Here is a 26,562-nt window from a genome sequence, read left to right as displayed (position 1 = left end):
CCATGAGCGGAAGCCGCTGAGAAGAGGAGACTGAAACTGAACACTTCCGAGCTCCTCGTAGGTGAAACAAGTCAAAACCTGCTGCGTCGGTTTTTGTACTGTGTGCGTAAAACATCAGAGCAGTGTGTGTGTGGAACAGACTCGAGCTTTTATACAGAGAGGGTTTTGTTTGGAATCACCCAGAAAGAGGCCAAAGGTCACTTGTATTTCAAACCCTGACAATTAACAGCACAAACGGCCATTCTGTCTGGACACAGTAGGTGACGTGTAATAGAAAAGACAAACTGGCAAGCAGTCTCTTGTCTGGATTGAAGTCGAGCGGGGAGAACAAGAAGCTCTTTGACCAAAGGGGGAGAAAAAAAAAAAAAAAAAAAAATCTACCGTAAAGGAAAAAGAGGCAAGGGGAGAAGAATGTTCCAAGACAGCCAAGAGAAATACGACAAATCTGCCCTGCCCCGGAGATGAATGGACTGGCTCAAGAAGAAGCATCAAAATTAAAAGTAAATCTCGGGGATCAGGAGTGAGTTGAGAAGGGCATCGATGGGTTATTTAAAATGCAATACGAGCACGCACTTTTCACATATTTACCTCCTTCTCCCGTATTGCTTGACTGATTCATTCAGGATGATGTTGGCAACTTAATCATCACATTCCTGAAAATCCCCATTTGTCGCAATGCAATTCCCAAATTCAGAGACACTTCATGTACTCGCCACTTCTTTCCGCAATCTTTCATGTCAACAACAGTATTTCAGTTCAGCTGCAGCTTCCCAGCACTCACAAGCAATTACCTCAGAAATTGTAATCTCTGTCATTATTCAAAAGTACTTGCTGCTAATGTCTAATAAGCCCCTCTAGAAGTAAAGTGAGAGAGTGTATGAATAGAAATAATTTTCGGTTGCCGTAAACTGTACTATAATGCAGTTCAGCACAACTCCAATTGAGGTTTGTAGTCAACTTTGTATTGATAGCAACAAAATTCTGACTCTCATTGAGCAGTTGGACTTATTGGTAAAATATGTTTGCATTTAATTTGGAAGAACTGTTAGTGTTTTATCTTTTATTTAGGTAGGTTTTAACCTTTATGTGAATTGTATTTTAACTACATTGGGTTTTATTCCATGTACTGTGCCTTGTTTTTGATGAGACTGAAGACTTCTGCGTAGCTATGTTTTGTGAGTCATGATGGTGGCACTTGGAGACCTACACCCTGCAATTATTGCAAGTTCTGCCACTTGGAAATCACGGAGGGGTCTGAAATTTCCATTGTAGATGCATGCCCACTGTGAGAGAGATAATCTAAAAAGAAAATCCAGGAATCACAATGTATGATTTTTTTTAATGATTTGTGTGATCCAGCTGCAAATAAGTATTTGAACACCTGAGAAAACCAATGTTAATATTTGGTACAGTAGCCTTTGTTTGCAATTACAGAGGTCAAAGGTTTCCTGTGGTTGTTCACCAGGTTTGCATACACTGCAGGAGGGATTTTGGTCCACTCCTCCACACAGATCTTCTCTAGATCAGACAGGTTTCTGGGCTGTCGCTGAGAAACATGGAGTTTTAGCTCCCTCCAAAGATTTGATATTGGGTTTATGTCAGGAGACTGGCTAAGCCACGGCAGAATCTTGATATGCTTTTTACGAAGCCACTCCTTGGTTTTCCTGGCTGTGTGCTTCGGGTCATTGCCATGTTGAAAGACCCAGCCACGACCCATCTTCAATGCGCTGGCTGAGGGAAAGAGGTTTTTCCCCAAAATCTCACAACACCTGGCCGGGGTCATCCTCTCCTTAATACCGTGCAGTCGTCCTGTCCCGTGTGCAGAAAAACACCCCCAAAGCATGATGCCTCCATGCTTTACAGTAGGGATAGTGTTCTTGGGATGGAACTCATCATTCGTTTTCCTCCAAACACGGTAAGTGGAGTTGTAACCAAAAAGTCCCATTTCGGTCTCATCTGACCACAAAACCTTCTCCCATGACTCCTCTGTATCATCCAAATGGTCATTGGCAAACTTAAGACGGGCCTTGACATGTGCTGGTTGAAGCAGGGGAAGCTTCCGTGCCATGCATGATTTCAAACCATGACGTCTTAGTGTATTACCAACAGTCACCTTGGAAACGGTGGTCCCAGCTCTTTTCAGGTCATTGACCAAGTCCTGCCGTGTAGTCCTGGGCTGATTCCTCACCTTTCTAAGGATCATTGAGACGCCTCGAGGGGATATCTTGCATGGGGCTCCACTCTGATTGAGATTGACCGTCATGTTTAGCTTCTTCTATTTTCTAATGATTGCTCCAGCAGTGGACCTTTTTTCACCAAGCTGCTTGGCAATTTCTCCGTAGCCCTTTCCAGCTGTGTGGAGTTGTACAATTTTGTCTCTGGTGTCTTTGGACACCTCTTTGGTCTTGGCCATGTTACAAGTTTGAGTCCTATTGATAGTATGGGGTGGACAGATGTCTTTATGCAGCTAACAACCTCACACAGGTGCATCTGATTCAGGAACTCATGGAGTGGAGGTGGACTTTTAAAGGCGGACTAACGGGTCTTTGAGGGTCAGAATTCTAGCTGCTAGACAGGGGTTCAAATACTTATTTGCAGCTGTATCACACAGTTTAAAAAAAAAAAAAAAAAAAAAAATCATACATTGTGATTCCTGGATTTTCTTTTTAGATTATCTCTCTCACAGTGGGCATGCACCTACAATGGAAATTTCGGACCCCTCCATAATTTCTAAGTGGCAGAACTTGCAATATACTAGGGTGTTCAAATACTTGTTTTCTTCACTGTAAATATTTTTTTGAAATTCTACTTCATATAAAAATTTGGGGAACCACTGGTTGAGATTGATTCTGGGTTCGGATTTGCATGTTCTCGGTGCGCTTGTGTTGGTTTCCTCCTGGTCCTCCTACTTTCTCTTATATTCCAAAATGTGTAAGATTTATTAAAGGCTTTAAGTTGTCCCAAGTGTAAATGGTTATAATACAACATCACAGTGCAATTTTTGCAGTGTTTCTGTTTTGCCTCCATAGTGCTGTTTAAAAAAAAAAAAAAAAAAAAGAAACAAAGGAAATTTGGGGGGGAAAAAAATGGTAAAAATGCACGTGTGTGTTCTAATCTAGATAGTGTGTTCTAGTAGGCGACCACGGGCTGGTTAAATAAGACTTACTCAACGGCATACTTTTATCCCACACTGATAAAGATCATAATTATGCTCTGGGTATTTATCACATTTCCCAAAAGAACAATACATATTTTTTAAAGAATTATCCCAGAGTAACTGTGCGGCAGTGAATGCCTCTTGTGTTTAAATGTGATTGAAAGTGGCCGGGTCAAATACGTGGCCCGAAACGTCTCAGACCGTCCGGCCAATATTTACGAAACATGATCCAATTTGTCTCCATTTATCGCAGACGGAGGCGGTCACCCCTTATCTTTACACAGGCACTGAGGTTTAGGCTTTTTTAGTTTGAAACGGACAAATTGATACCACAAAGTTTACAAACAGGACTTTTTTTTTTTTTTTTAGCTCATTACACATTTATAAGCAGCGTTAACTAAAAGTTTACTTCCCTTAAATGACTTTGGGCACTGTGATTTTAAATGGCATCGTGACTGGAGGGTGCAGATTGTCTCAACTTCCCCAGTTTCAAATTTTCTGCAATAGGCCCCACCCAGTCAGACAAACCCACAGAAGTTTGAAAAACCACTGGTTCAGATGAACTCAAATATTTTTCTGTTATACCCCCCCCCCCAGTCCCAATAGAACACCTCCACGTAATCAGATGGTATTAATGTGTGCCCATGTGTAGTACACTTATACTTATACACTATGTACACTTGCAGAAGCTGAAATCAAGTAAAATATTTTTGACAGAGGTTTTTCTTTGTGATTGGCCAGTCTATTCGTTTTCAGGACAAAGCGACAAATACAGTACTTTAGCGCCATCGTGTGTCCTGGTGCCAAGTAATTCCAATATATTGTTCATTGAAATGAGACAAAAATAGTGCTCGTCACCATCTTGTGGCAGATCATTGCAAAGGAAATTTGATAGTTGAGTTTTATTGCGACAAACTGATTTTCTACAACTTCTTTGGAGAGTCATGAAGTTTCACTACTCCCAAAATGGTTCACTCCCCATCACTCCCTATGTAATAATGGGAAAAAAAAAAAAAAAAGTGGAAAGAACTTGTACAAGTTTTTAATTGCAAAATGATACCAGTTACATTGAATGGAGCACTGAAACAAGCCACCGTTTGACATCGCAAAAATCCACAGAATAAATACTAACCGCCAAAGAAAGAAAAATTATGTGAAAAGGCATAGGTGGAATATAAAAGAGTAACAGTAAAGGGTATTTACACCATGATAAAGTGTCTAAGTCTACAAAATGAGCTTTGTTGGGAGGCCTCATTTGAAAGTGGTTTTAAAAAAAAAAAAAAAAAAAAAGAGCAAGTAATATTACTCAGTTCTTGTTTAGCTCAAAAACAAGGCACCAACGTAGGAGATTATGAAACCACACTGGCCATCTATCATTGCAGTGACCAGGTTACACCAGGTAGACTGTTTTCTATGCTAAAGAAACATCCAAATATGTGGGGATCAAGGTTTTGCGAGGAAGAGCGATGTACAATGACATGTTTGACAGCGCTCTCGGTTGGAGAACTGCAATGACAGTGTCGACACATTGAGCGATATACGGAATTGGCAATATACTAGTACAGCCCGTCTTCACTAGTGGGGAAATTCAGCACACAAGTAGAAATACTGTCTTTTTCCAATTTTCTTGAGGGGGAAAAAAAAAAAAAAAAAAACAGTGCACAGAAATTTTCTGTCAACTAGCGGGGTACGAAATAAATCCAACACTTTCAAAATGGTTCCGTGACTTTTGTGATGTCATACACGTCATTACTAATCCTAAAAATCCAAGTGCATAGCTGTTAAAATTGGGAAAAAGATGCTACACAAGGAGCACTTTGTTTGCCTAGTTTAGCGGGGTAACTAGTGGTCTTGCATTGTAATGGTGCCACGCAGACATTCATAGTGCCTGCAGCTGGTTGTGCTTCAGCGTCCTCCAATTTAAATTGATTAAAAAAAAAAAAAAAGTCTCCGTTTTGATTGCCTGCAAAACCTGAGAAAAATCTTACATTTTACAAACATTTTAATAGATTTAAAAAAAGAAAAAAAGGGGGGGCTGGACAAGGAGCCTTTAAAGGTACTCGTGCCCCACAAGTTGAATGTAGAGAAAAATCCTAGACACTTACACTTCATATAAATGGATTTTATAAAATGTTAAAATGCCACATGTATTTTGTCAGGCCTTGGGAGGAACATGCTTACATCAGGTATTCCTCCAGAATATTTTCTACTAACTAATAAAGTCCCCTAAATAAATCCTGCAACTTTGGCTTTGTGACTTCTGCATTCATGTGTAAATTGCTAAACTGTTTAATAAAACACTGCTGTATACAGATTGGCCTAATTTAACAAGTTGAACTTTGGTCAATCTTATGCACCGTTAGGTCCTTCAAATCAGCTTTTATGCACCTAAAGCTTTAAAATAACTCACCAGTAGCATGCACTGCAATATGTACAGACGGTATAAGATGTAACTCTGTTTAGGCTGCTACTGTATGGATGGAACCAGTTTTTTTTTTTTTTTTTTTTTTTAAACAAGGATCTCCTTCAGAATGTGTTATTGCAATTAATGATCAGGATTAGCTTCCTTTTCAAGAGATCTTTCCATACATTGCCGGCCCAGGATTTCTTTTACTTTGACTACAGCCTGAAGAAGTTGAATAAATGTTAAGATGACTTAATGGAGGCACAGCAACAGATGAGCGAAAAAAAACAGAAGATTATGAGAACTATACACAGTATTTACAGCATGTTTAAAATGCTGGACTTTCCTCAAGGAAGAAAAAAAAAAAAAAATTAGCTTTTGCACCCTAAAAAAAGGAGTTGTACAAAAGTCAGATTTGACTCCGAAAGCCACCCATTTTGCTGCTTGGAATTTTGTGGTTGGAGTGTAAATTGTGGCTAAAAGCAGATGTGAAAAATTGGCTTGTTACTGAACTGTGGAAATACATTTGTGCAACAGTGACATGAGTATTTGGGTGGTGAAAATTGATTTAAAAAAAAAAAAAAAAAAAAAAAAAAAAAAAACAAAGTTCAAGCAGCAAAGGGCATTCCAGTAGACGCTTCAGTGGCTCTCCCAGACCACAAGGTGGCGCTCAGTGGCGGTGGAGAACCCCCCAAAAAGCCAAAAAAAAAAAAAAAAAAGAAGGCTTCAGAGTCTACATGGACTCCCCAACAGAATCATCATCATCCAGAGATAAAGGCAGGTAGAGGTCCTGCAAACATGAAACATGCTCAATGACCAAAAACTCATTGCAGGATCAGAAAGGGGGGGGGGGAATAAAAAAAATAAATAAATAAAAACATGAGCAGGTGTTGCTACCTTCTGTTTGTTGAGTGAAGGACTAGTTGGAGTGGAAGTGGGGGAGTGCTTGGAGACGGGGGTGGAAATCTGGCTGCTGGAGCCTGTCCCGTTAACTGAGAGGACAAAAGGAAGCAGGAAAGACAGCTGCATTGATGAGAAAGGAAGGACTACAAATATGGATGGAAATAAAATATGGATACGCAGTCTTTGTCTCTCTCGACCCCGCCCCCCCAGAAAAAACATTCAATTCTTGTGCTCAGGCTGAAGCACCAATATACAGTAAAAGTACTGCTTTGGTGCCATCTTGCGGCCAAGGAAATATGATGCAATGAGTTGAAGACCACGTTGCGCTTTGCCACCATTTTGTGGCAATTATAGGCAATTCTAAACTTTTTATCGGGGTGGGGGGAGCTCAACTACTCCAACTTTGACAATAAGCAGCATACAGAGTTAAAGGAGACCAATTGCTGTTGGGAAGAAACCTGCCATGTCAAATTTTGATCAGTTTCAGGTTTATCACCCACCCCCAACCCAAATCAAAACTCTTTGTCGTCAGGTCCCAAGTGGATTCCTCCCCCCTCCCCTCCTGCGACAGGGAACACTTGTTTGTGTACAAATCATAAGGTCTCTTGAGTGCCTTGCAGCCATCAAATGTGAACTAAAGTAACTTTTGTGAGCGAGCGCTGCTGCACTTCCTCCAGACAGTTGCATAAAAAATTAGGGCTAGTTTATAAAATAGATCCCACCATGGATCATTAGTTTTCATCCAATACCACAACCAGTACAATTTCCATCCCTCAGAAAGTTTGCAAAAGATTAAAGTTGTTTGGCTCTCATTGTGCAACAATGTTCAAGTCTATGCTTTGGGGCTTTAGTGTTTATATCCCAGAGTAGCACAAGAGTGTTTTAAAGTGTTTTTTCAGGAAGAGAGGCTCAAGCAGACTGCCAGCCAGGTGGGCACTGAGTGTTTTAAAACAACTTTGACAAAGATTCATTGTTATACTGCATGCAAGCTTTGTGTAAACCACTGTCAGACTAAATGTGTCATTAAGAAGGCCACCCAAAAACCACAACCCCATTATCGCGCAAGTACAAAAAAAAAAAAAAAAAAAAAAAATCCTCCATGAATTACAAACCACATCTAGGTTTGGCCTTCTTTGAACAATCTAATAAAATTCCATTGAACACGGAATCCAGCATAAGATATTTGAAGCAGTGTTTCTCAAACACTTAACCCAAATATTTATGATTTTTTTTTTTTTTACTGCGGTCAAACATCCATCTGTGTGTGCAAATGCAATCAAACCAGCTAATGTGTGCAACCATCTGCACGGCATCCTCAATCAATACTCGTCGATAAACCAATCAAGACAGGACTGAAGGGTTGCACCTCCGCCCCCAGTTGCTGTTATTGTGTCGCCTCCTCATCCGCACTGCAGGGCATTTTACTTGTCATATATTCTATGGCTCAGTCTCGCAACAAAATGGTCGACGTGAGGGCAGGATGGCTTGCAAACAAACTTAAAAAAAAAAAATTGAAAACTGTTGGAAAGAAACGCAGACATCCCAATAGCGCCCCAAGAATTCTTTTAATGCCTCTTGGATATCATGAAATGTTAAACAGTCAAACAGTTTCTCTCTTGATTACGAAATGTAATTTACACTCGTTTTCATCATCCCCTTCCTCTCAAAAGCTCAAAAACTAGTGCATGAGAACTTTAGGTTGTGGAGATTTTGACCTCTCACTGCAGTATAAATGTTTCTTTCGGCTTGTCCCTTTTCGTGGTCGCCACAGCGCGTCATCTCAGATGAACGCACATACATGTTTGGCACAATTTTTACGCCGGATGCCCTTCCTGACGCAACCCTTCTCAGGGAGTGGAGGCGCCAGCGGGATACGAACCCACAACCCCTGGTTTACCAAACCAGTAAGGCAACAATTTCCTAGCATTCCCCAAAAAAAAAAAAAAAAAAAAAAAAAGACACCATTCTGAAATGTGATGTTCATCTTTACATTTTGCAGAAGAAAAGAGCTTACTCGATTCAGCAGGGGACTTGCAGCGTTTGGCGGATCCAGGACTCTTGATTAAACTACGATGAGCTTTCTGATTCTTCATCACTCTGCACTCTGCAATGGGAAACAAGACTTTGTTTAAAATAAACTTTGTTTTAAATAAACTTTGTCTCAAGGCAAACGTGCAAAATGAGCACGGACTCTCACAGACAATCATTTTATCTGAATGGCAGATGGAAAATGTTTATTTAAGTCCAACAAATATGTTGCCGGGGTGATCAAGTATGGATTTACACTGGCTGACATTTCAATTTAATCTTTATATCTTGTATCGTCAAACCTCAAATACTTAAAGGCTTTGGGCGAAGAAAGCAATTTTTTTTTTTTTTTTTTTTTTTTTTTAACACCATATGAACTAAGAGCACAAAATGACCTTGGCAGCATGCTCCAAAAATTAAAACACAGCTTCTTGTGTATTTTTAATTAAATAGAAAACTGAGTTCGATATTGCCCAAGGCCACTGAGCACAGACTTCACTTATGGTTGCCTGGTAAACCTCTTGGTGGGGGCCAAATACCAAAGAAGCTGAACCAGCGCTGATCATTAATTGCTTTTCTTAAAACACAACTCACAGTAACAAGGAAATGGAATAAAACATGACAAAATGGTGCCTTTAACATTGTGGTGTGCAGTCATGTTGAAAAAGGACTTCCTCCCAAAATGGTAATGACATATTATCAGTCACCAGGGGTCCCAGCATGTCTGTCTGTCCTCATCTTAACTTTCAAAAACTTAATGTGGCATATTGTTCACAGCGCATAGAAGCGCACTGCATCATCCTGAGAGGTGGTAGACAACGAGGTGCCGGGCGCACCTTCAAAACTCAGCATTATCTGTGTAACAGCAGGATTCGCAATGCATTGCTTCGCATTAGATTGTGTTAATATTGCAGAGGAGTGGTTTAAAAACAGCCAAGGAAGAAAGAACAAAGGCTTGATGGTAGTACAGAGCCTAACTAAGAGGCTTTAACATTTCTCTGCAGTATCTGAAGCGGCACATCAGCTGGCCTAAACCTGTCACCGGGCAGATTAACTGTTCTTTTTCTACCTTTTCTTATTCCCGCTGCTGCCTGCAGATAACAGACTCGCTTTGTCTCCACCGCCGTCCCCCCTCCCGTGACTCTTTTCTTCTCCACGAGCAATATTAAGCCTACAGTATTTAGCCAAACTTGACTGACATAATAGTAATAGAAACCGCTCAGTATGGGATCATTTCCCTCATATGCAAAATAGGTTTACCGTTCTCATCCAGTGAGAAGTCGTCCTGTGCATAGCGGAATTTCTCAGGTCCACATGCAATGAAGACATCATCGTCCCCGAAGAAATCTTGAAGGCAAGTAACCTAAGAGGTCAAAAGAAGAGTGGAGGAAGAACACAAGACAAAACAGCAGAAAATTCAAGTTAAAGCACACTCGCAATCCTCCATATATATTCATGACTATTCATAGTTTGTTTGTTTTTTTGGGGGGGGGGGATTCATTTGTTGAAAGGGTATTTTTCCTGGATATATTTGCAAGACTGCACAAAATAGACCAAAACATTTAAAATTTCTATATGAACTAATTTATACTACCTCAATACATTCACATTCAATATTCTAAAATTGTATATAGTTGATTAGAACAGTATATTGTGCTAGAACTTAACATTTGTTTGTACACTTTCTCCAGTGTTCTTTAGATACATGCATTTGTTTAAAGTGGGACTGTCATGAAATGGATGATTTTTGGAATATTATTAATGAAAAACCCACAGCCAATATGGTCCGATGTGTTCCCCCCACAAAACATGATTTTGACGTATACAGCTTTTTGTAACTCCTGGCATGAAAATCCTCGAGGGATTTGTTTGAGAAGAAGCAGGAAGTGACTTAAAGGACAGCGGCGCCCCCTAGTGGACGAATTTCCACGAGTTTTACCTCCGGGAAAGTAGCTCGTCGTTACTTCGCGTTAGCCAAAATGCCGGCTCATTCCATTGCTGGACATTACTTGAACACTCGGGAGAATGGAATTACCCTTCATAAGTTTGAAAGAGACACCGTTCGTTGTGAAAAATGGATTGCACAGGTGCAGAGGACGAGAGCTTCGTGGGTTCCAAATAACAGGTAGGTGTGTATACAGCTACTTAAAAAAAAAAAAAAAAAAAGTTTAGGGCGGACCACGTAATTGGTCTTTCATAACGTAACAAAAGATCCCCGTATGAAATGTATCGATGTGCGCGACGCCCAGCCAACAATGTCTCACTCAGCCTCGTCTTGATAGTGTCCATCGCGTACTGCAGTGGCTGTGAACAACCCTCTAAAAGCAGCACGCCTCAGCTCCATTCTATGCCACCACGGCGCCGAAAATCAGCCACACTGGCTGAGGCGCCACGTTCGGCGGTCACAGCTTCTGCAAAGACTGCGCGTCGGGCCTTGCGACAGGAACCCAGCAGAGAATGCGTTGGTCACATGCGCGCATAAAGCGCCCCGGTTCGACTGTGTTGCTCATCGCGTACTGTGGAGTCTGTGAACACCGCCCTAAACCAGCACCGCTCGGCTCTGTCATAAGCCACACCGGCCAGCTGCGATAAGCCGCGGTGGCTCATCTCGGCCGCAGAAGTGGATCGGACGGGTATGCGGTTTGGCCATGATCGCATATCATCTGAATATGGCTTGAAACAATAGCGTAATATTGCCCCGGTAACTTCACTCTGTTGTGTGGTGTTGTCCTTTTCGAAAAGTGCTTCGGTGTCAGAAGGGCGTCGGAAAAATCCGAATAGCTCTGTTGTTTGGCTTCCATAGTAGCAGGCATTTTCAACTGCAGAAGTGACTGCGATGTCAAGGACAGAGGACACGACTAATATGGCAACCACTTGGATGTCAAGGGACACTCAATTGCGCATGGATGACGCACGATCCACTCATTTATTTTTTCGTATAGACATTGAAGTGAACACTTATGTAGTTTTCATTACAATATCTATTTTAGGATGTTTAAAGGGATGACAGTCCCACTTTAATAAGGACTCACCAGTTGAATTATTTGAGAATTACGCTATTCTGTCATGTATAGCAAAACAAATGGTGTTCTTTAAATTAAAAAAAAAAAAAAATTGCTTTAGGAATCTTAAGTCTTTGTGCTTTACTCTTGTAAACAGTTTCAGCCACAGTAGGGGGGGGGGGTTGTATAAAGTTACACCTTGGCTATAAGGTTTAATTATTTAACTTTCATTGCATGACTTTTGAGTCCACAGATCAACTTGTTCATATTCCATTCTTACCACGCATTCTGCATTGGAGGAAAGGAAGTGGTACCTCATCAAGTGCACTAGATTGTTGCATTTTTTTTTTAAACCTATGCCCATTATTTGCTGAAAATCTTTCACTGCTTTCATGCTCAAGCAAACCAATAAAAATACTCTGGTATTCGATTTAACTCAGTTTTACTTTTATTTTATTAACTCTGCCTTTGATACACTGTCCTTGACAACACCTTGTTCAGAGTCAAACTACATAAATCAATGCTTTACCAAAATTTTACCAAAACATTGTGGGGGCAAATATTTGCCATTTGCAGTCAGGGTCTTTCCCCATCAATTTGTGAAAAGCAGGTATTCACTGTAAAGGAATAATCTAAAACGTTTACCCTAGCTGGGTTGATTTCCACTGGTTATGATTGAGACCCATAAACTGTCTTGCAGAAATGTCACAGTAAAATCAGGAATAGGAATCCGTTACAATGTCACAATTGATACAGATCTATACAGTTTGCTACACAGAAAAAAATGCATAGAAAAAACAGGAGAAAAGTGTGTTTTGCCTGGTTTATAAGGATCCAATATTGTCATTTAAAACCCCACGGGACTAACATATGAAGTAAAAGCTACAAAAAAATATATCTTCTGAAATTGTAATAATAGCTTGTACTGTAATCTCACATTTTGGGAATGGAGGAGACACAGAGCATATTCGATGAGACTCATCTATGAGCTACAGATAATTTGGGACGGTCCCACCCCAGCAGCTGTTCTGTCCAACAACTGTACAAGTGTGCTGGTGACTTTTTGGCATGGCATTCAGCAGCTGTACGCCCCCACTCAATGGCCCATAGACTACATATTGCCCCCTGCCAACTCCATGAAAGACCAAATGATCCACATTGCTGCACAGAGATGGGGCTTTGAGTCTATGGATTAAATATTAAGTAGGGCAATTTTCAGAATGTGTTTGGCGTTTTTACAGTCACAATTGGCAAAGGGATTGGATTTGTTACTTTTGTTGGGTTGAATTGCAGCGTTCCAAGAAAAGATTGAAGTACTAGGAAGCACATTCATTTCCCCCCCAAGAGGAGGAAAAATGGGTTGAAGCGGGCCTGGGGGGGGGGGGTGCTCGACTATTTTAATAGCTTTAAGAACAGAGCTGATTAAAGGGATAACGTGGTTATCCTGAAGATTGCCACCTTAAACCCTCAGCAGGAATATGTGCACAAAATAAAGACGGTGATGTCCCCTTTGCAGACCTCAGACTGCTTGCTAGGGTCACGTTCTCTTATGGATACTGACCCATCTATACCACATCCATTTGAGACACCATGCGACCCTGTCAAAACGATAACTAATTGCTTGAGGATTTATTTATTTATTAAATGGCATACAATTATGGATTTGTGATCAAACAATTTCTTTGTACTTCTTGAATGGGAATAATTTTGTGAGCCATTATAAACTTGTCTCAACTTCAGATTTTCTTCCATTTTCTCCCTCCTGAAGCTGTCAAAACTGAACTTGAAAGTAACGCCACGAGGAAGTCCGTAATGAGTGTCCACAAGTACTAAAATTAAAATAACCTGCATACTTTAAGCACAATGGTGCATCTGAGGAAAGGGTTTGGGCTAATCATTTTGCCATCAAGATAAGTTTCAGATTTTTAGTTGCTTTTTACAAGTCCTCACAAACAAAAACATACAGTATGAATAGTATATATCAAATATGCATTGGTCTAGCCGTCTATTGATAGATTTTTTTTGTTCTCTTGCTCTCAAACTGTTAAGAGCTGCTTTGTAAAATAAAATAGCAAGCCATCTTGGAAAGTATCTGCTTTCAATGTGTGGGGGGAGGTTCAATGTAGTGCACATCCATCAGACAAGAGAGTGTGGCAAGGTGGCAAAAGAACACTGTCAGCAGATCTAAGTTTAAGCCAAGTATACAATATTGTACTTATTTGAGTGTACTTGGAAGAATGTGTGCACACATAGAAGAAGTCTTAAATGGCTCCTTTCAGACCCCCCTTAAACGACCTCCCCCAAACTCCAGCCACTCTCCATGCCACCGAGCCCATCCCCTAATCTCTGCTTGACCAGCTGTCAAAAACACATGACCTTCCCAAAAACTAACTGAATTATTCACACGGATCAGGGACTCTAGTTGTAAAGTGAATTTAAGAGAGAAACTGGGTTTTCTTGCATCTAAATGTTCAGGATGTATGTTGGTACTCGCTCAATGTCATCCTGTGACTCCACTAATCAAAAGCAAATCGTGCAACGCCCACACGATGAATTGAATGGTAGCAATTCCACACCCTTTGGGAACGAGGAAGCTATTTTGGAGAAACTAGTTCAATGAAAATCTTCCTGTGATCCATTCACCCCCCCCCCCCAAAAAAAAAAAAAATGGCTAGAGCATCTACATCCCGAGTTACAAATCTCCATAATTTCACCACTTAATTACCAGGGTTGACTTATTGGCTTTGACCCGTGTGTAACCTTGGTGCACCAGCACTTTTCCATCAGCGCTCATTTGAAGCACAAATGAGCGATTCCAGGAGAGATGCATCTGCACAATCATGGGGGCCAGCTGGTGTCTGATCCGTTTTCCCCCTCCCCTACCCTGCCATGTCTTGTCTTGTCTTGTCTTGGCTTGCCCATCAAGGAGGAAGCCATCTTCCTATTTGTCTGACTGATGTTGGCCAGAGCACCATGAAAACAATTCCCTCTTCCCCCTAGGGGTCGTTCACGAGTTGAAGCTGCAAAGACTGTTGTAAGCATATATGGGGACCACGCCCATATAGAAATGTAAGTGTGTAAATGAAGGGTTGTAGGTCCATTTGTGACTACCTAAAAAGAGCCAAGGGACATAGGTAAGACCCAATGTAAAATACAAAAAGGCACACTCAGCATATCTCAGCCCTTGTCAAAGACCGAATCCATCACAGCAGAGCTTATCACCATGACAACAGCTTGTGCAGTGTGGCCAAGAGCGAGCAGACTGCAAAACCAGACAATTCTTCCCTCTGAGCACATGTATTTCGTCTTTAAGACGCAACGAGCATGTCTGCATACATCACCCACGCCGCAAATCATTTCCTATAATAAACTTAAGGAAATGAGAATCTGTTTCGCTCAACATTCTGCCTTTTGTCAAGCATCCTCACCCTTCCATTGTTGAGCTTTTGTGGCTCAAATGAAAAAAAAAAAAAAAATTTTCAATCAAAGACTAAGGCAGGGACACACAGAGGGCCACTCAATGTTGCACTGTGCATCTTAAAAGCCTTTCCACAACAGCATCTGGCATTATACGAAACCTTAAGTCCAAATCAGACACTAAATATTTAATACAAAAGTTCTGCTGGAGAATTGATAGACTGAATTAATGTTGCATTTGTTAAAAGCAAAGCAAAAAGACATTTTTAAAGCAATGAGAATAATTAATCAACCCCATCAGCAAAAAAAGAAACCTTGCAATTGGCTCCGAGGACGGAAAATTACTGCTGAATGTGTCAGCCCCACCCTTCAGGACTCATATGAAAAGCAGCAGTGTGAGGGGAAAAATGAGCGCAAATTCTCTCAAAGTGAGGACGGAAGGCTGCCTTTAATGTCTGCACTTCATTTAGAAAAATATTTTGAAAAAAAAAAAATTATGGGATTGGGGGAGAAAAAAAACTGCATCTTTAAAAAAAAAACAAAAAAACTCCTGATGAAATGCAAAAATCTATTTTTAAAGCCTAAACCTGCATTCATTGTAAACTTTCACACCCACTACAATGCAGGATGTGGTATCCTGCAGACCGGTCCACACCAGCTGGGCTCCCTTTGTGCCTGGGATGTGGTTTCCTAGCAACCAGACCTAGCAGCTATCGCTATGCAATGGTAGGAGGAGGAGGAGCGGCGCAAAGTCAGGGAGGGGCAGGCACTGCATCAATAACACTACTAGCAGATCATCTCGAAGGAATCTATTATAAAGACGACCACGAAAATATTAAAATGGACAAAAAAAAAATAACGCAGTTATGACTCTCCAATATTTTCCAGTTGGGATACATGACATCTGCTGATGAAAGATTTTTTAATGAACCTATGATACCAAATAAATGTGCAAAGCAGCAGCAACAATGACCGCTGTATCCAAACATTTGGCGCATCAGGTCTGCAACACCTTGGGGTAAACTGAAGGCACTCTAGGGAGAATGCATTCAGATCAAATTCCTCAGTCTATCATAAGACAGGATCTGCTCTGCAGCAAGGTCTTCTATGAAAGAAAATGGGGGAGCTACAACTGGGGAATCTGTTCTTGACCCGACACCCGGTCCAGCAGTCAGAGTACAAATAGTACTGAATGAGGATGTCTCTCCAAAGAAACTACATCATAGCCACACTTCTTCCTCTGCTAATTTGAGAGTAAATGCTACGAGTTTTCGAGATTGTACAATAGGAATTGGCAAAAAAAAAAAAAAAAAAAAAAAAGGCCCTAAAGTCACACACAAAACAGCTCACCGCATAATTAGACTGAAGACCAGTTAGCATATGTGCCTTTTTTTACTGACTCCTTTGTGACAGATTGCAAAACAAGGCACGGCTTCAACATGACTTCTGAAAAGAACTTCAAAAAGGAATATATCCAACGTTACAAATAGCTGTTTTTAATTTTATAGTTACTGTTAAAGCAGTTACACTTTTCCACTTGTAATTAATAACTTGAGCTGAGTGAGATCCATCTGCAATGAGATGGATGTTAAGTTTTACAACTTAAAAGTATGCAAACTCATTCACTGCCAGCCTTCCCCGTTGAGGCAGATTTGACGTATAAGGCAGTCAATGCACTTAAATGGACCTGATCTCCAGGTCTCAAATATAATCATAAATATGTGATGAAAAGTTTCCCACAAAGTACTGCATACAGTGGAATCTTTAAGGTTGTACTCTTGTGTCAGGCTCACAAGTACAATACAAATCTGGGGACAAGCTTTGAGGTTCAGTTGACTCCGCATAACTTCCCATTAAGATCAAAAGGTAGCAAGTCCTTATAAAAGAGATGCAAACATACATCATAAGTGGTTTTATTGGTCTTCACCATCCAAGTGGCCATCTAACATTGAGTACAAAGCATTATTACAGATGAGCCGGCAAGTCTGAGAACAACTGAGCAAAGTACACAAGTATCTGCATTGTCTTCGATTGCTTTCAGGCCCTCGTGCACCTGCCTTGTGGTTCAGGTCATGAATGCCCTTTTGTGGGTTTTTTGTTTGTTTTTTTGTAGGCCATCGGTGCTTCTGAGATGCTCTAAAGGCTTGGGAAGTTCTATTTTTCACACACTGTGTTCTACAAAGGCCCAAGCCCTGTACTGTGTGCATTTATGGGACAATTTATTGAAGGGCTAATATTCTGTAATTAGGTCAGTCACAATTCAGTTTCATATTAAAGCGTTTGAAAATAGACAGTTTGAGCTGTCCCCGATACCAGCTTCAGCATGAGTGTGCTCATTGCATTTATGCTCTCCCAGCAATAAATAGTGTACATGGAAAGTGCTGCGAGGGTATTACAGTAAGTCCGTATATTGTAAGCCAGTGTTTACACCAAGAGTATAGAGCTCTCCAGGTCAACAATAATAGCCAAGATTAGTCAAGTTAAAAAAAAAAAAAAAAAAAAATCCTCTTTTTTTTTTCTTTATAAACAAACTTAAGTTGATAGTGCTTTTACACATGCACAGAATAACACTGTCCCACTTACCTGGGAGGTGCAAGTGTACAAAGTTATGTTAAGCACCTTAACCTCAAAGCAAGTAGTGCGCTGCACACTTGCAAATGACGTGCATATTCGATGAAAAACTCAAGAACGTTGAGGCAAAGCTACAGGAATAGAATTCAGCTGCGAGGTTTGTGTCCCAATATTTGTTATTTAAAAGGTTTATTATTGTTATTTAAAAGGAGACATTGATGCTCTTTGTTAACACACCAATTATGTTTTGCATTGTGCTAACATTAAGATGGCGCTAGCTGACTTTTGCAAGACAAAGCTAAGAATTTGCTGATATATACAGAACTCCGTTCATGCTGTGTTCTTTTCACTAAACTGGGAAGGTCAAAACAGCTTGAAGCAAGCACATTTATTCTTTTCTTTAAAGAACAGTTTACCATCTGCCAAAACTGCACACCACACACTCATGGACGACAGTAGGATACTATGTGACAGGCTAGTAAAGGTTTCAGGCGTCGTATCAGAGCATTTTCATGACTTCCGGCATACAATATCAGCACTGGCACATCCTTAGCAGAATCCTACAAAAACAATGGCGAAGTGCAGACTTATGCAAAACGGCTGGGGTGCAAACAAAGACCCACGTTCAATTCAATAATGTACTGTATATTCTATCTTGTAGACTATATACCCCGTGACATCTCCAAGAGCTGCACAATGTTGGCAAAACCGTTCTTTTCTTTACACACACCCATTCTGAAAAGGTAGACGTTACAAAGATGAAAGATGGGCGGGGCTATGACGTACCTGCTTGCCATCAAGCGTGTAGATCCTTTTGACCACGCCGCTTTCCAGCTTGATTGCCTCCGTGATGTCAGTGAGCACCTGTTCAAAAGAGTGCGCAGTCTTCTTGTTGAGCAGGACGCGCACGGCCTTGCGCGGTTTGACGCCGCTGCGCATCACCGTCACCAGCTTGGGTCGAACAAAGTCTTTGCTTTGCTCTCTGGGCTCGCTGGCGGCCCTGGCAGCCAACGACTGAATGTTCTTCTGGCTCGCCGAGGCCTTCACGTTGACCGACCAGTTGGGGTTGACGTTCTTAGTGTAGTCAACCTTCTTGAAGATATTCTCTGAAGCGCAAACATAGCTTTCCCCTGAAATGGCAGCAAATATCGTATGAGGTTAGTGTTATGCCGGAGAATCCCAGTGGCGTCCTTACTTCTCAAACACAGCAGATTAAAAATCTTTGGACTCAATTTTAATCCTCCAAGGGAGTTCCAAACCTTGATATAGTATTTCTATTCTAGGATATACAAAGTGAAGACAATTTCATTAATTTCAGTCTTCTGATAATATATAAATATATCTGGTAATTGCTTCTGCTTTCTTTGCGTTGAAGGGAGAAAACTGTTAACGTTTTAAAACAATCACAAATGTGATACAAGTCAATGGCTGCAACAATAGATAAACCTTATCAAATGGGATCCAACACACAAAAGCTTTATCAAACTATTGACCTTTATGAAGATAGTAACCCATATACAGGTATAAAACCGCTTTTTGTAAATTGGCTACTTAGTTAAATTGCTGAAACAACTAATAACTATGCTGATTGATCAATCATTTAAAGGGGAAATCCACTGGCTTGCATCAACAATGTATCCAATAGGTCATGCAATATGTTCTCTGTATTTTGACAATGTGATGTTAAATCCTTTCATTTGATAGTGTTTTGAGAAATTTATCGATAATTATGAATTTTCAGGGGCGCTGCCATTTCCACGAGTCACATGAACTACATGCACAGATGTGACGTGTACTGTTCCGCAACAAAGGCTCACGGCTGTGTATGGAAGTTTTCCTCCATCTTCCCGATCAACCGATACTGCTATTTCTTCATCAGATGAGGATAAAGCCGAGAAATCAGCGCTGGGCATAAATGGTGTCCCATGTAATTGAGCCTTTGTTGCGGCACGGTACACGCCACATCCACGCACCTCGCTCATGTGACTTGCTAAAATGGCAGTCCCCCTGAAAATTCGTAATTGTTGATAAAAATCTTCTCAAAACACCATTAAATGAGAGGATTTAACATCACATTGTCAAAATAGAGTACATATTACATGACCTATTGGATACATTGTTAATGCAAACCAGTGGATTTCCCCTTTAAAGACCTTGTTTCACTTAATTATCCATGTTTGCAGATTGATTTTGTTTAGAGTCAAAAATAACATTTGCAAATGTTTGGTCTTTTGGAGGGAAACAACATTTCTGCTGATTTGACTTTTTACTCCTACTTAAATTTACTGAATCATTTAGGCATTTTCTACTCAATTTGAAATAATGTTTTTTTTTAATAGACAAAAGAACCAGATTAAAAGAAATAAATTGACAGATCAATTAAAATAATTAGTTGCAACCCTACCGAGTTACATTTGGCTACAGCACCATTACAATTAAGGTTTGTTATAGCTCTCGAATGGTGCAGCTGTACCCAACGTTGTAATCTGCTTTAACATCCTTCACACCCTCCACATGAACCCACGTTTTCAGGAAGGAGCCATAATGCAGTTCCCGTAGCTTATCAGAAAATGTGGAGAGAATTGGAGACAAAAGGCAGCAGGCGAAGAGTGACAGTGGGACATTCCCCCCCCCCCCCAAAAAAAAAGAAAGAACCCAGAAGGCAACAATTATCCCAAATGTAGGGAGATTACAGCAAAGACAAAACGCAAGATTACACAGTGTCCAGGAAATTAATTATACCACACAAGATCAACCATGGAGGAAAAGAAAAAAAAAAAAATTCTTCCTTTTGAACGCTTTACTTCCATACAAAAACAATTATTCCCAACCAATAAAAGCTTAAAATTATTTTAAGAATCAACACTGAACATATTTTGCTATATCTAATTTCCAGCTAAAAATAGGCACAGACTTACAGATGGCACTTCACCTCAGCTTTGTGTAAATATCTGTCTAAAGAATTCTTGTTTAAAGTGAGGAATTTTTTTTTTTTTTTTTGGGAAGGCCAAGCATACATCTGCAGAGCTGCCAAGCCATAAAAATTCCTTCCTCTCTGCATTAACACAGTTACAGACAAAGACAGACAATAAGTGTACTGCATCAGCCAATCACTTATTTTTCTGTTTTACAATTTCATGACACGATAGCTGATTGATTAGCATCATGGTTTGTCAGTAGTATAGTTTATTCGCTACCTTGGAGGCAATGATTGGTCATATTGCATGACTGGACGCAAAAGCGAACATTCGCATCCACAGCTTAGACTACTGTAATGTTGGACCCAAGCATAAATAAATAAATACTTGGAAAACCGGTGTTACGGCTGTCACAAATCAGCGTTCAGTCATTTCTGTTACGAAAATACAAACTTCTAACATTTGGCAGCTCTGGACTTGCAGCCCTTACCCTCTTTATTGGCACCATGTGGCAAACAATTTAGGCAATCATCTTGCCAAGCTAAGCTTTCATTTATCACCTAAAACAGATTTCAAAATCATTTTTGGCTATATGCACACTCAATCTGCTCCTGCTAGCCCGCTAATGTGTATTTTACAGGCGCCATAAAACAAACCACTCCTCTACAGCTTCCAAATAAACACATGGGACCGCGGTGCAAAATACTTGAAGTCAATATAATCCCAGTAAAGAGGGATTTCTTTCCATTGTGGCTGTAAATGCAGCGATTTACCAGTTAAAACTTAAATGAAATGCTAATGCTGGCCCTTAACAGAGCATTTATCCCGTTCTGAAACGTCGAGGCTCATCACTAATACCGTAAACACTGAACAGAAAGGGATGAATGTGGATGTGGATGAATTTCTTTCAACTAAATCATTCTAAAAAGGTGGCAGGTTTAAATACATCAGCAGGACAGAAAAGGAGACCATATTGGGTGACAAACCCTTCAAATTCAAAGTTGATTCATTAAGATTTATCTGATGATCACAATGTTGAGATACTTAATCTTTTCACTCCAGGAGTCGCTCAAAGATGAAGAAATTTGAAAAAAAATTACCTTCCTCTAGTTCATCCAGAGCAGAGATCCTACTTGAGCCATCAATGTTGAAGATGAAGCGGACTCCCTGAGGCAGGTTGATGTGGTCGGAAAGAGAGCGAGTCAGGTCGGCCAGCAGCGCGTCGAAGGTGCGAAATCGGTCGTTGGCAACTGCGTACACTATGCCCTTGAAGTAGCGGTCCCCATTACGGTAGAAGCGGACCTTTTTGGCCTTCTTCTCATTGGACAGCGTTTGCAAGGTGCGCGTGCGATAGAAGCTGCAGTGGGCGCTGTGGGTCGGGCTGGGGAGTCCGTTCAAGCGGCCGCCGCGAGGGGTCCGCGACGCCTTGTCTCGTTCGTCGAAGTGTGCGAAGTCGAGCTCCATGGTGATAGGGAGTTGGAATGCTTGTAACAGATGCTCAGCTCTACAGAGAACACAATATCACAATGAAATGATGCTAACCAGATAGTTTAAGACCCTGCCAAGTGAATTTATAGATTTGTTAAATATATTTATATTTGCTAGTTATGTATTACATGTTTGAAGTTCATTACTCAACACATGCCAAGACAACTATGTAGCAGTTAATTGAGGAGATTTTCCAACAAGCTTTTTTTACCATTTAACTTCTTCAGGTGCATAAAAAAAAAAAAAAAAAAAAAAAAATGGCACCAAGTTACGTACCCCTGTGTTGTGCAATTAACGCATGGTGAGAGCTCCTTATCACAGCACATATGTTCAACTCATCTACAGTGAAGAAAATAAGTATTTGAACACCCTGCTATATTGCAAGTTCTCCCACTTGGAAATCATGGAAGGGTCTGAAATTTTCATTGTATGTCCATGTCCACTGTGAGAGAGATCATCTAAAAAGAAAAACCCAGAAATCAAAATCTATGATTTTTTTTAATGATTTATTTGTGTGATACAGCTGCGAATAAGTATTTCAACACCTGTGTTTGGAGGAAGACTAATGTTGACTTCCATCCTAAGAACACCATCCCTACTGTGAAGCACGGGGGTTGGTAGTATCATGCTTTGGGGGTGTTTTTCTGCACATGGGACAGGACGACTCCACTGTATTAAGGAGAGGATGACCACGGACATCTATCGTTAGATTTTGGGGAACAACCTCTTTCCCTCAGTCAGAGAATTGAAGATGGGTCGAGGCTGGGTCTTTCAACATGACAATGGCCCGAAGCACACAGCCAGGAAAACCAAGGAGTGGCTCCGTAAGAAGCATATCAAGTTTCTGGCGTGGCCTAGCCAGTCTCAAGACCTAAACCCAATAAAAAAAATCTTTAGAGGGAGTTGCAACTCCGTATTTCTCAGTGACAGCCCAGAAACCCGTCTGATCTAGAGAAGATCTGTGTAGAGGAGTGGGCCAAAATCCCTCCTGCAGTGTGTGCAAACCTGGTGAACAACTACAGGAAACGTTTGACCTCTGTAATTGCAAACAAAGTCTACTGTACCAAATTACATTAGTTTTCTCAGGTGTTGAAATACTTATTTGTAGCTGTATCACACAAATCGTTAAAAAATAAATATCTTCATAAATTGTGATTTCTGGATTTTGCGGAAAACACCCCCAAAGCATGATACTACCAACCCCCGTGCTTCACAGTAAGGATGGAACTCATACGTCTTCCTCCAAACACAGGTGTTAAAATACTTATTCGCAGCTGTATCACACAAATAAATCGCTAAAAAAAAAATTTAAAAAAAAAATAAAAAATTGTGATTTCTGGATTTTTCTTTTATAGATCTCTCTCACAGTGGACATGCACCTACGATGAAAATTTCAGACCCCTCTGTGATTTCATAGTGGGAGAACTTGCAATATAGCAGGGTGTTCATATACATCTTTTCTTCACTGTATAAAAATTTCAAGATGAATGAAACCATGATTACAAAATTTGAACAAGAATCAGAAAAGTCCAGTTACAATAGTTCCAATGCCCTGGCAATGAACTGACCTTGATGAAAATACAGTACTTACACGCAGCAAACTACAACACCATACAGTATGACTCAGTGGAACTCTTACATCGTTCCCTTGACACAAAGATGCCACGTAATTTTTTTCTTTTCCGGCAAATCAGGATAAGTGTTAAAAATGAAATTAAAATCTACTTTAGCATATCTGTTTTTGTCATTTCTAGTCATGAGTCCTGAGACATTACGATGACTACTCTGCCTGAACAGCATGTGATCTGCAGTGGTTTACATGACCCAGTGTAAAACGTGCACTCAAGAAAGGAAAATAATTCGTTTCCTGAGGTTTAGAAATTTAATTCAGTGAAATGCTGCTATGTGAGTGGCTACCCAAAAGAGAGGCATGAATTTAAATGAGGTTGAACACTTCCTACCACTTGAGGAAATATGCAAATGATTGTCCATTAAACAATCACCTAGCTGTGCTTTGAGCTGGACAGTCCCAAGACTGGAGGACCATCCATCTCTTTCAGGATTGAGCACAGTTGAATGCCTCCACCCACGCCTCACCTGCACACCATTCGGGTTTGCACCGCTGCCATCAAGAACGCTTAAGCAAGGATGAATGGCATAAATTTAAGCAAAGTTGATGCAATATGTTAAAAGGACAAAAAGCAAATGGGCGGACAGCTAGTAAAAGACAAATATGGAAGAGAGAGTTTGTCCAGCCTCCTCACTTCAGAGATTACTTTCAAGATTTTAAATTGTTCATCTCAAAAGGCATTTTGATGGCGTTAACCCATACGTATATCCATTTCTGTTAGACTCATACAAATACCTCAAAATGGTACAAGATACAAAAACCCTGCATGAGCAAAAAAAAAAAAAAAATGTTCAAATGTAATCGAAGGTGTCGGCTCAGTTTTATGAGGGGCACGATGACAGGGGTGTGACCAGTGGCGGTGCTCAGCTCACAAAGAGCAGGTTTCAAGCCCATCTGCTGCTCAAATGTCCCTTCCCCTGCAGAACACTGGAAGGACAGTCCATTGTCTGCATACAAGCTGGTTCCTGCATTTTCGGGTGACATCACCAATCATTCGGCATGCTGCTAGGGACATCCACTCAAGTCCGAAAAGCGCATTTCATTGCAAACAATAAACTCATTTTCGCATTCATACTGGATATTCTCGTTCCATTGGTATTCATTATAAGGGTGTCGCCATACAGCTGAGTCATAAAATTGTGTCAAAGCAGCACGACATTGGGAAGCAAACGCATGAATTGATTTTTTTTTTTTTTGGGGGGGGGGGCAATTACTGACCGGTGGCTTAACACGCACAATGAGACGCTGCCTCAAAACACAGCAACTTTTTTCTTTATTCCCCTCAATTCGAGGACAATCAAAAGAACACAAAGTTCAGTTAATGACGCCGCATTACTTGCTAAAGCAGAATGGCACATTGCACCCCCCCCCCACCTTTCTTTTCAATGTGTAATGCTCTAAGCAGCAAATCTCACATGCTTATCTTGGAAAATTATGCAAATATTCTCCTCTAAAGTCTTAAAGACTAAAGAAAAAGAGGAGATTCTGCTTCGTGCAGTAAACTGCGGCGGGCGTAATCCCACCCAGGAACGGACTCACCTGTGTACCAGTGAAAGGAGCGCGTGGGAGTGGAGGAGTGCGCGCGTGCGTCGGTGCTGCAGGAAAAGATCCGCGCTACCGCTCAGCTCGCCTTTGTCTGCCAGCCCGTGCCTGCCTACCTTGCCGTAGCAGCTCCCGGGTCCTAGAGCCCTCCGCGACACACCCACTTTGGTCAGTAATACTGTACTGGAGTGGGGCCAGAAAAAAAGTGGGTCATCGTTCGATACTCATCAGTCACATCACCTAAATCACGAACAGGTTAGGAACACTTCATCTAGGAATGGTACGGAGTGCTCTGAATACGTGACAGTTGCATATGACGGGAGGCAGTTGAGGGACACTTGGTCAGTCGACCTCACTACTACCTGGGCCTCAAATGGGAACATTTACCTCTACCAGACTAAATCCCCCCACCCTGAATACCACCACTACTACATCAGAAAAAAATAGTGTACCTAGATGTAACTGAACTGTGCTGCGTCTATTAGTGGAAGCAGTTCAGAATCTCATAATGTGACTTTTTTTTTTTTGGGGGGGGGGGATACTAACCAAAGATACAGATTAATTATTTTTGTTCAGAAAATGATAAAACATTTTTGCTGGTCGACCTTGGCTTGCTCTGACCAGCCAATCAGAGGTGGAAACAAATGTGGGCTATGCAGTTGGCCCTACGAGGGGAATTTGAAACCCGATTGGCCAAAGACAATTCAATTGCGTCTACAGTGGTCACATGACTCAGTCATTTAATGCATTCCGTGACCGAGCTTGTAAATCAATTTAATTGTGAATTTATCAATTTTCCCTTTGGAATGAATATAAATGCCATTTATGCGTTGCAGCCCCTCAACAAACTGTTTTAGTTGTGTGGTTTTATTTCTGCAAACAAAATACTTCCTTTCATTATCCAAGCCACTTATCCTCACAACGGTCACAGGAGAGCCAGAGCCTAACCCCGCTAGCTTCGGGGAAAAGGCGGGCTACACCCTGAACTGGTCGCCAGTCAGTTGCAGGGCAGATGTTGACACCATCAATGAGAGGGAATCGATCCCACACTGCCCGCACCAAAGTCAGGCGTGACTACATAACAAAATACTGTATTTCAAAGTATTAACATAGAAACATAGTAAACCAGCACTGTGAACGACTGCCTCACAGTTCTGAGGACCGGGGTTCGAATCCTGCCCTCGCCTGTGTGAAGTTTCCAAGTCCTCCCCGTGGATGCGGGTGTTTTCTCCAGGCACTCCGGTTTCCTCTCCTATCCGCAATACATCCACGGTAGGTTGACGGAAGATTCAAGATTGCACGTAGGTGTGAAAGTGAATAGGCTTTTGTTGACATGTGTCCTGCAATTGGCTGGCAATCAGTCCAGGGTGTGGCCTGCCTCTTGCCCAGAGCCAGCTGGATAGGCCCCAGCATCCCCTTGAGGATAAGCAGTACGCAAAATGAATCAATGAATGAAAAGAACCAAGATTGCTTTATAATGTGATTAATTTTCAAGTTTGTGA

At 41.0% G+C, this 26,562-nt stretch overlaps 1 protein-coding gene across 4 annotated transcripts; it reads right to left on the bottom strand.

Moving 5' to 3' along the window:
* Window positions 1-4,183: 4,183 nt before the first annotated feature.
* Window positions 4,184-26,337, bottom strand: LOC133492175 (neuronal migration protein doublecortin-like). Of its 4 annotated transcripts, none has more exons than XM_061804214.1 (8): window positions 26,211-26,337; window positions 25,058-25,243; window positions 21,501-21,904; window positions 18,269-18,612; window positions 9,753-9,855; window positions 8,479-8,568; window positions 6,459-6,553; window positions 4,184-6,351 (listed from the first exon to the last, which is right to left on the bottom strand). In XM_061804214.1, exons 3-8 carry the CDS (start codon window positions 21,862-21,864, stop codon window positions 6,295-6,297), a joined length of 1,053 nt encoding a protein of 350 aa, XP_061660198.1. In that variant the 5' UTR covers window positions 21,865-21,904; window positions 25,058-25,243; window positions 26,211-26,337; the 3' UTR covers window positions 4,184-6,294. The 4 variants fall into 4 exon arrangements, with proteins under 4 accessions (XP_061660198.1, XP_061660199.1, XP_061660201.1 ...); XM_061804215.1 differs by having other exon boundaries at window positions 25,058-25,199; window positions 26,211-26,227; XM_061804217.1 differs by lacking the exons at window positions 4,184-6,351; window positions 6,459-6,553 and adding an exon at window positions 7,887-7,960.
* Between the last annotated feature and the right edge of the window lie 225 nt (window positions 26,338-26,562).

The sequence above is a fragment of the Syngnathoides biaculeatus genome, chromosome 18 (assembly GCF_019802595.1).
Source record: "Syngnathoides biaculeatus isolate LvHL_M chromosome 18, ASM1980259v1, whole genome shotgun sequence".
Lineage (NCBI taxonomy): Eukaryota > Metazoa > Chordata > Actinopteri > Syngnathiformes > Syngnathidae > Syngnathoides > Syngnathoides biaculeatus.
The sequence above is the reverse complement of the archived record's forward strand: the minus strand, read 5'-3'. Positions and strand labels throughout refer to the sequence as shown.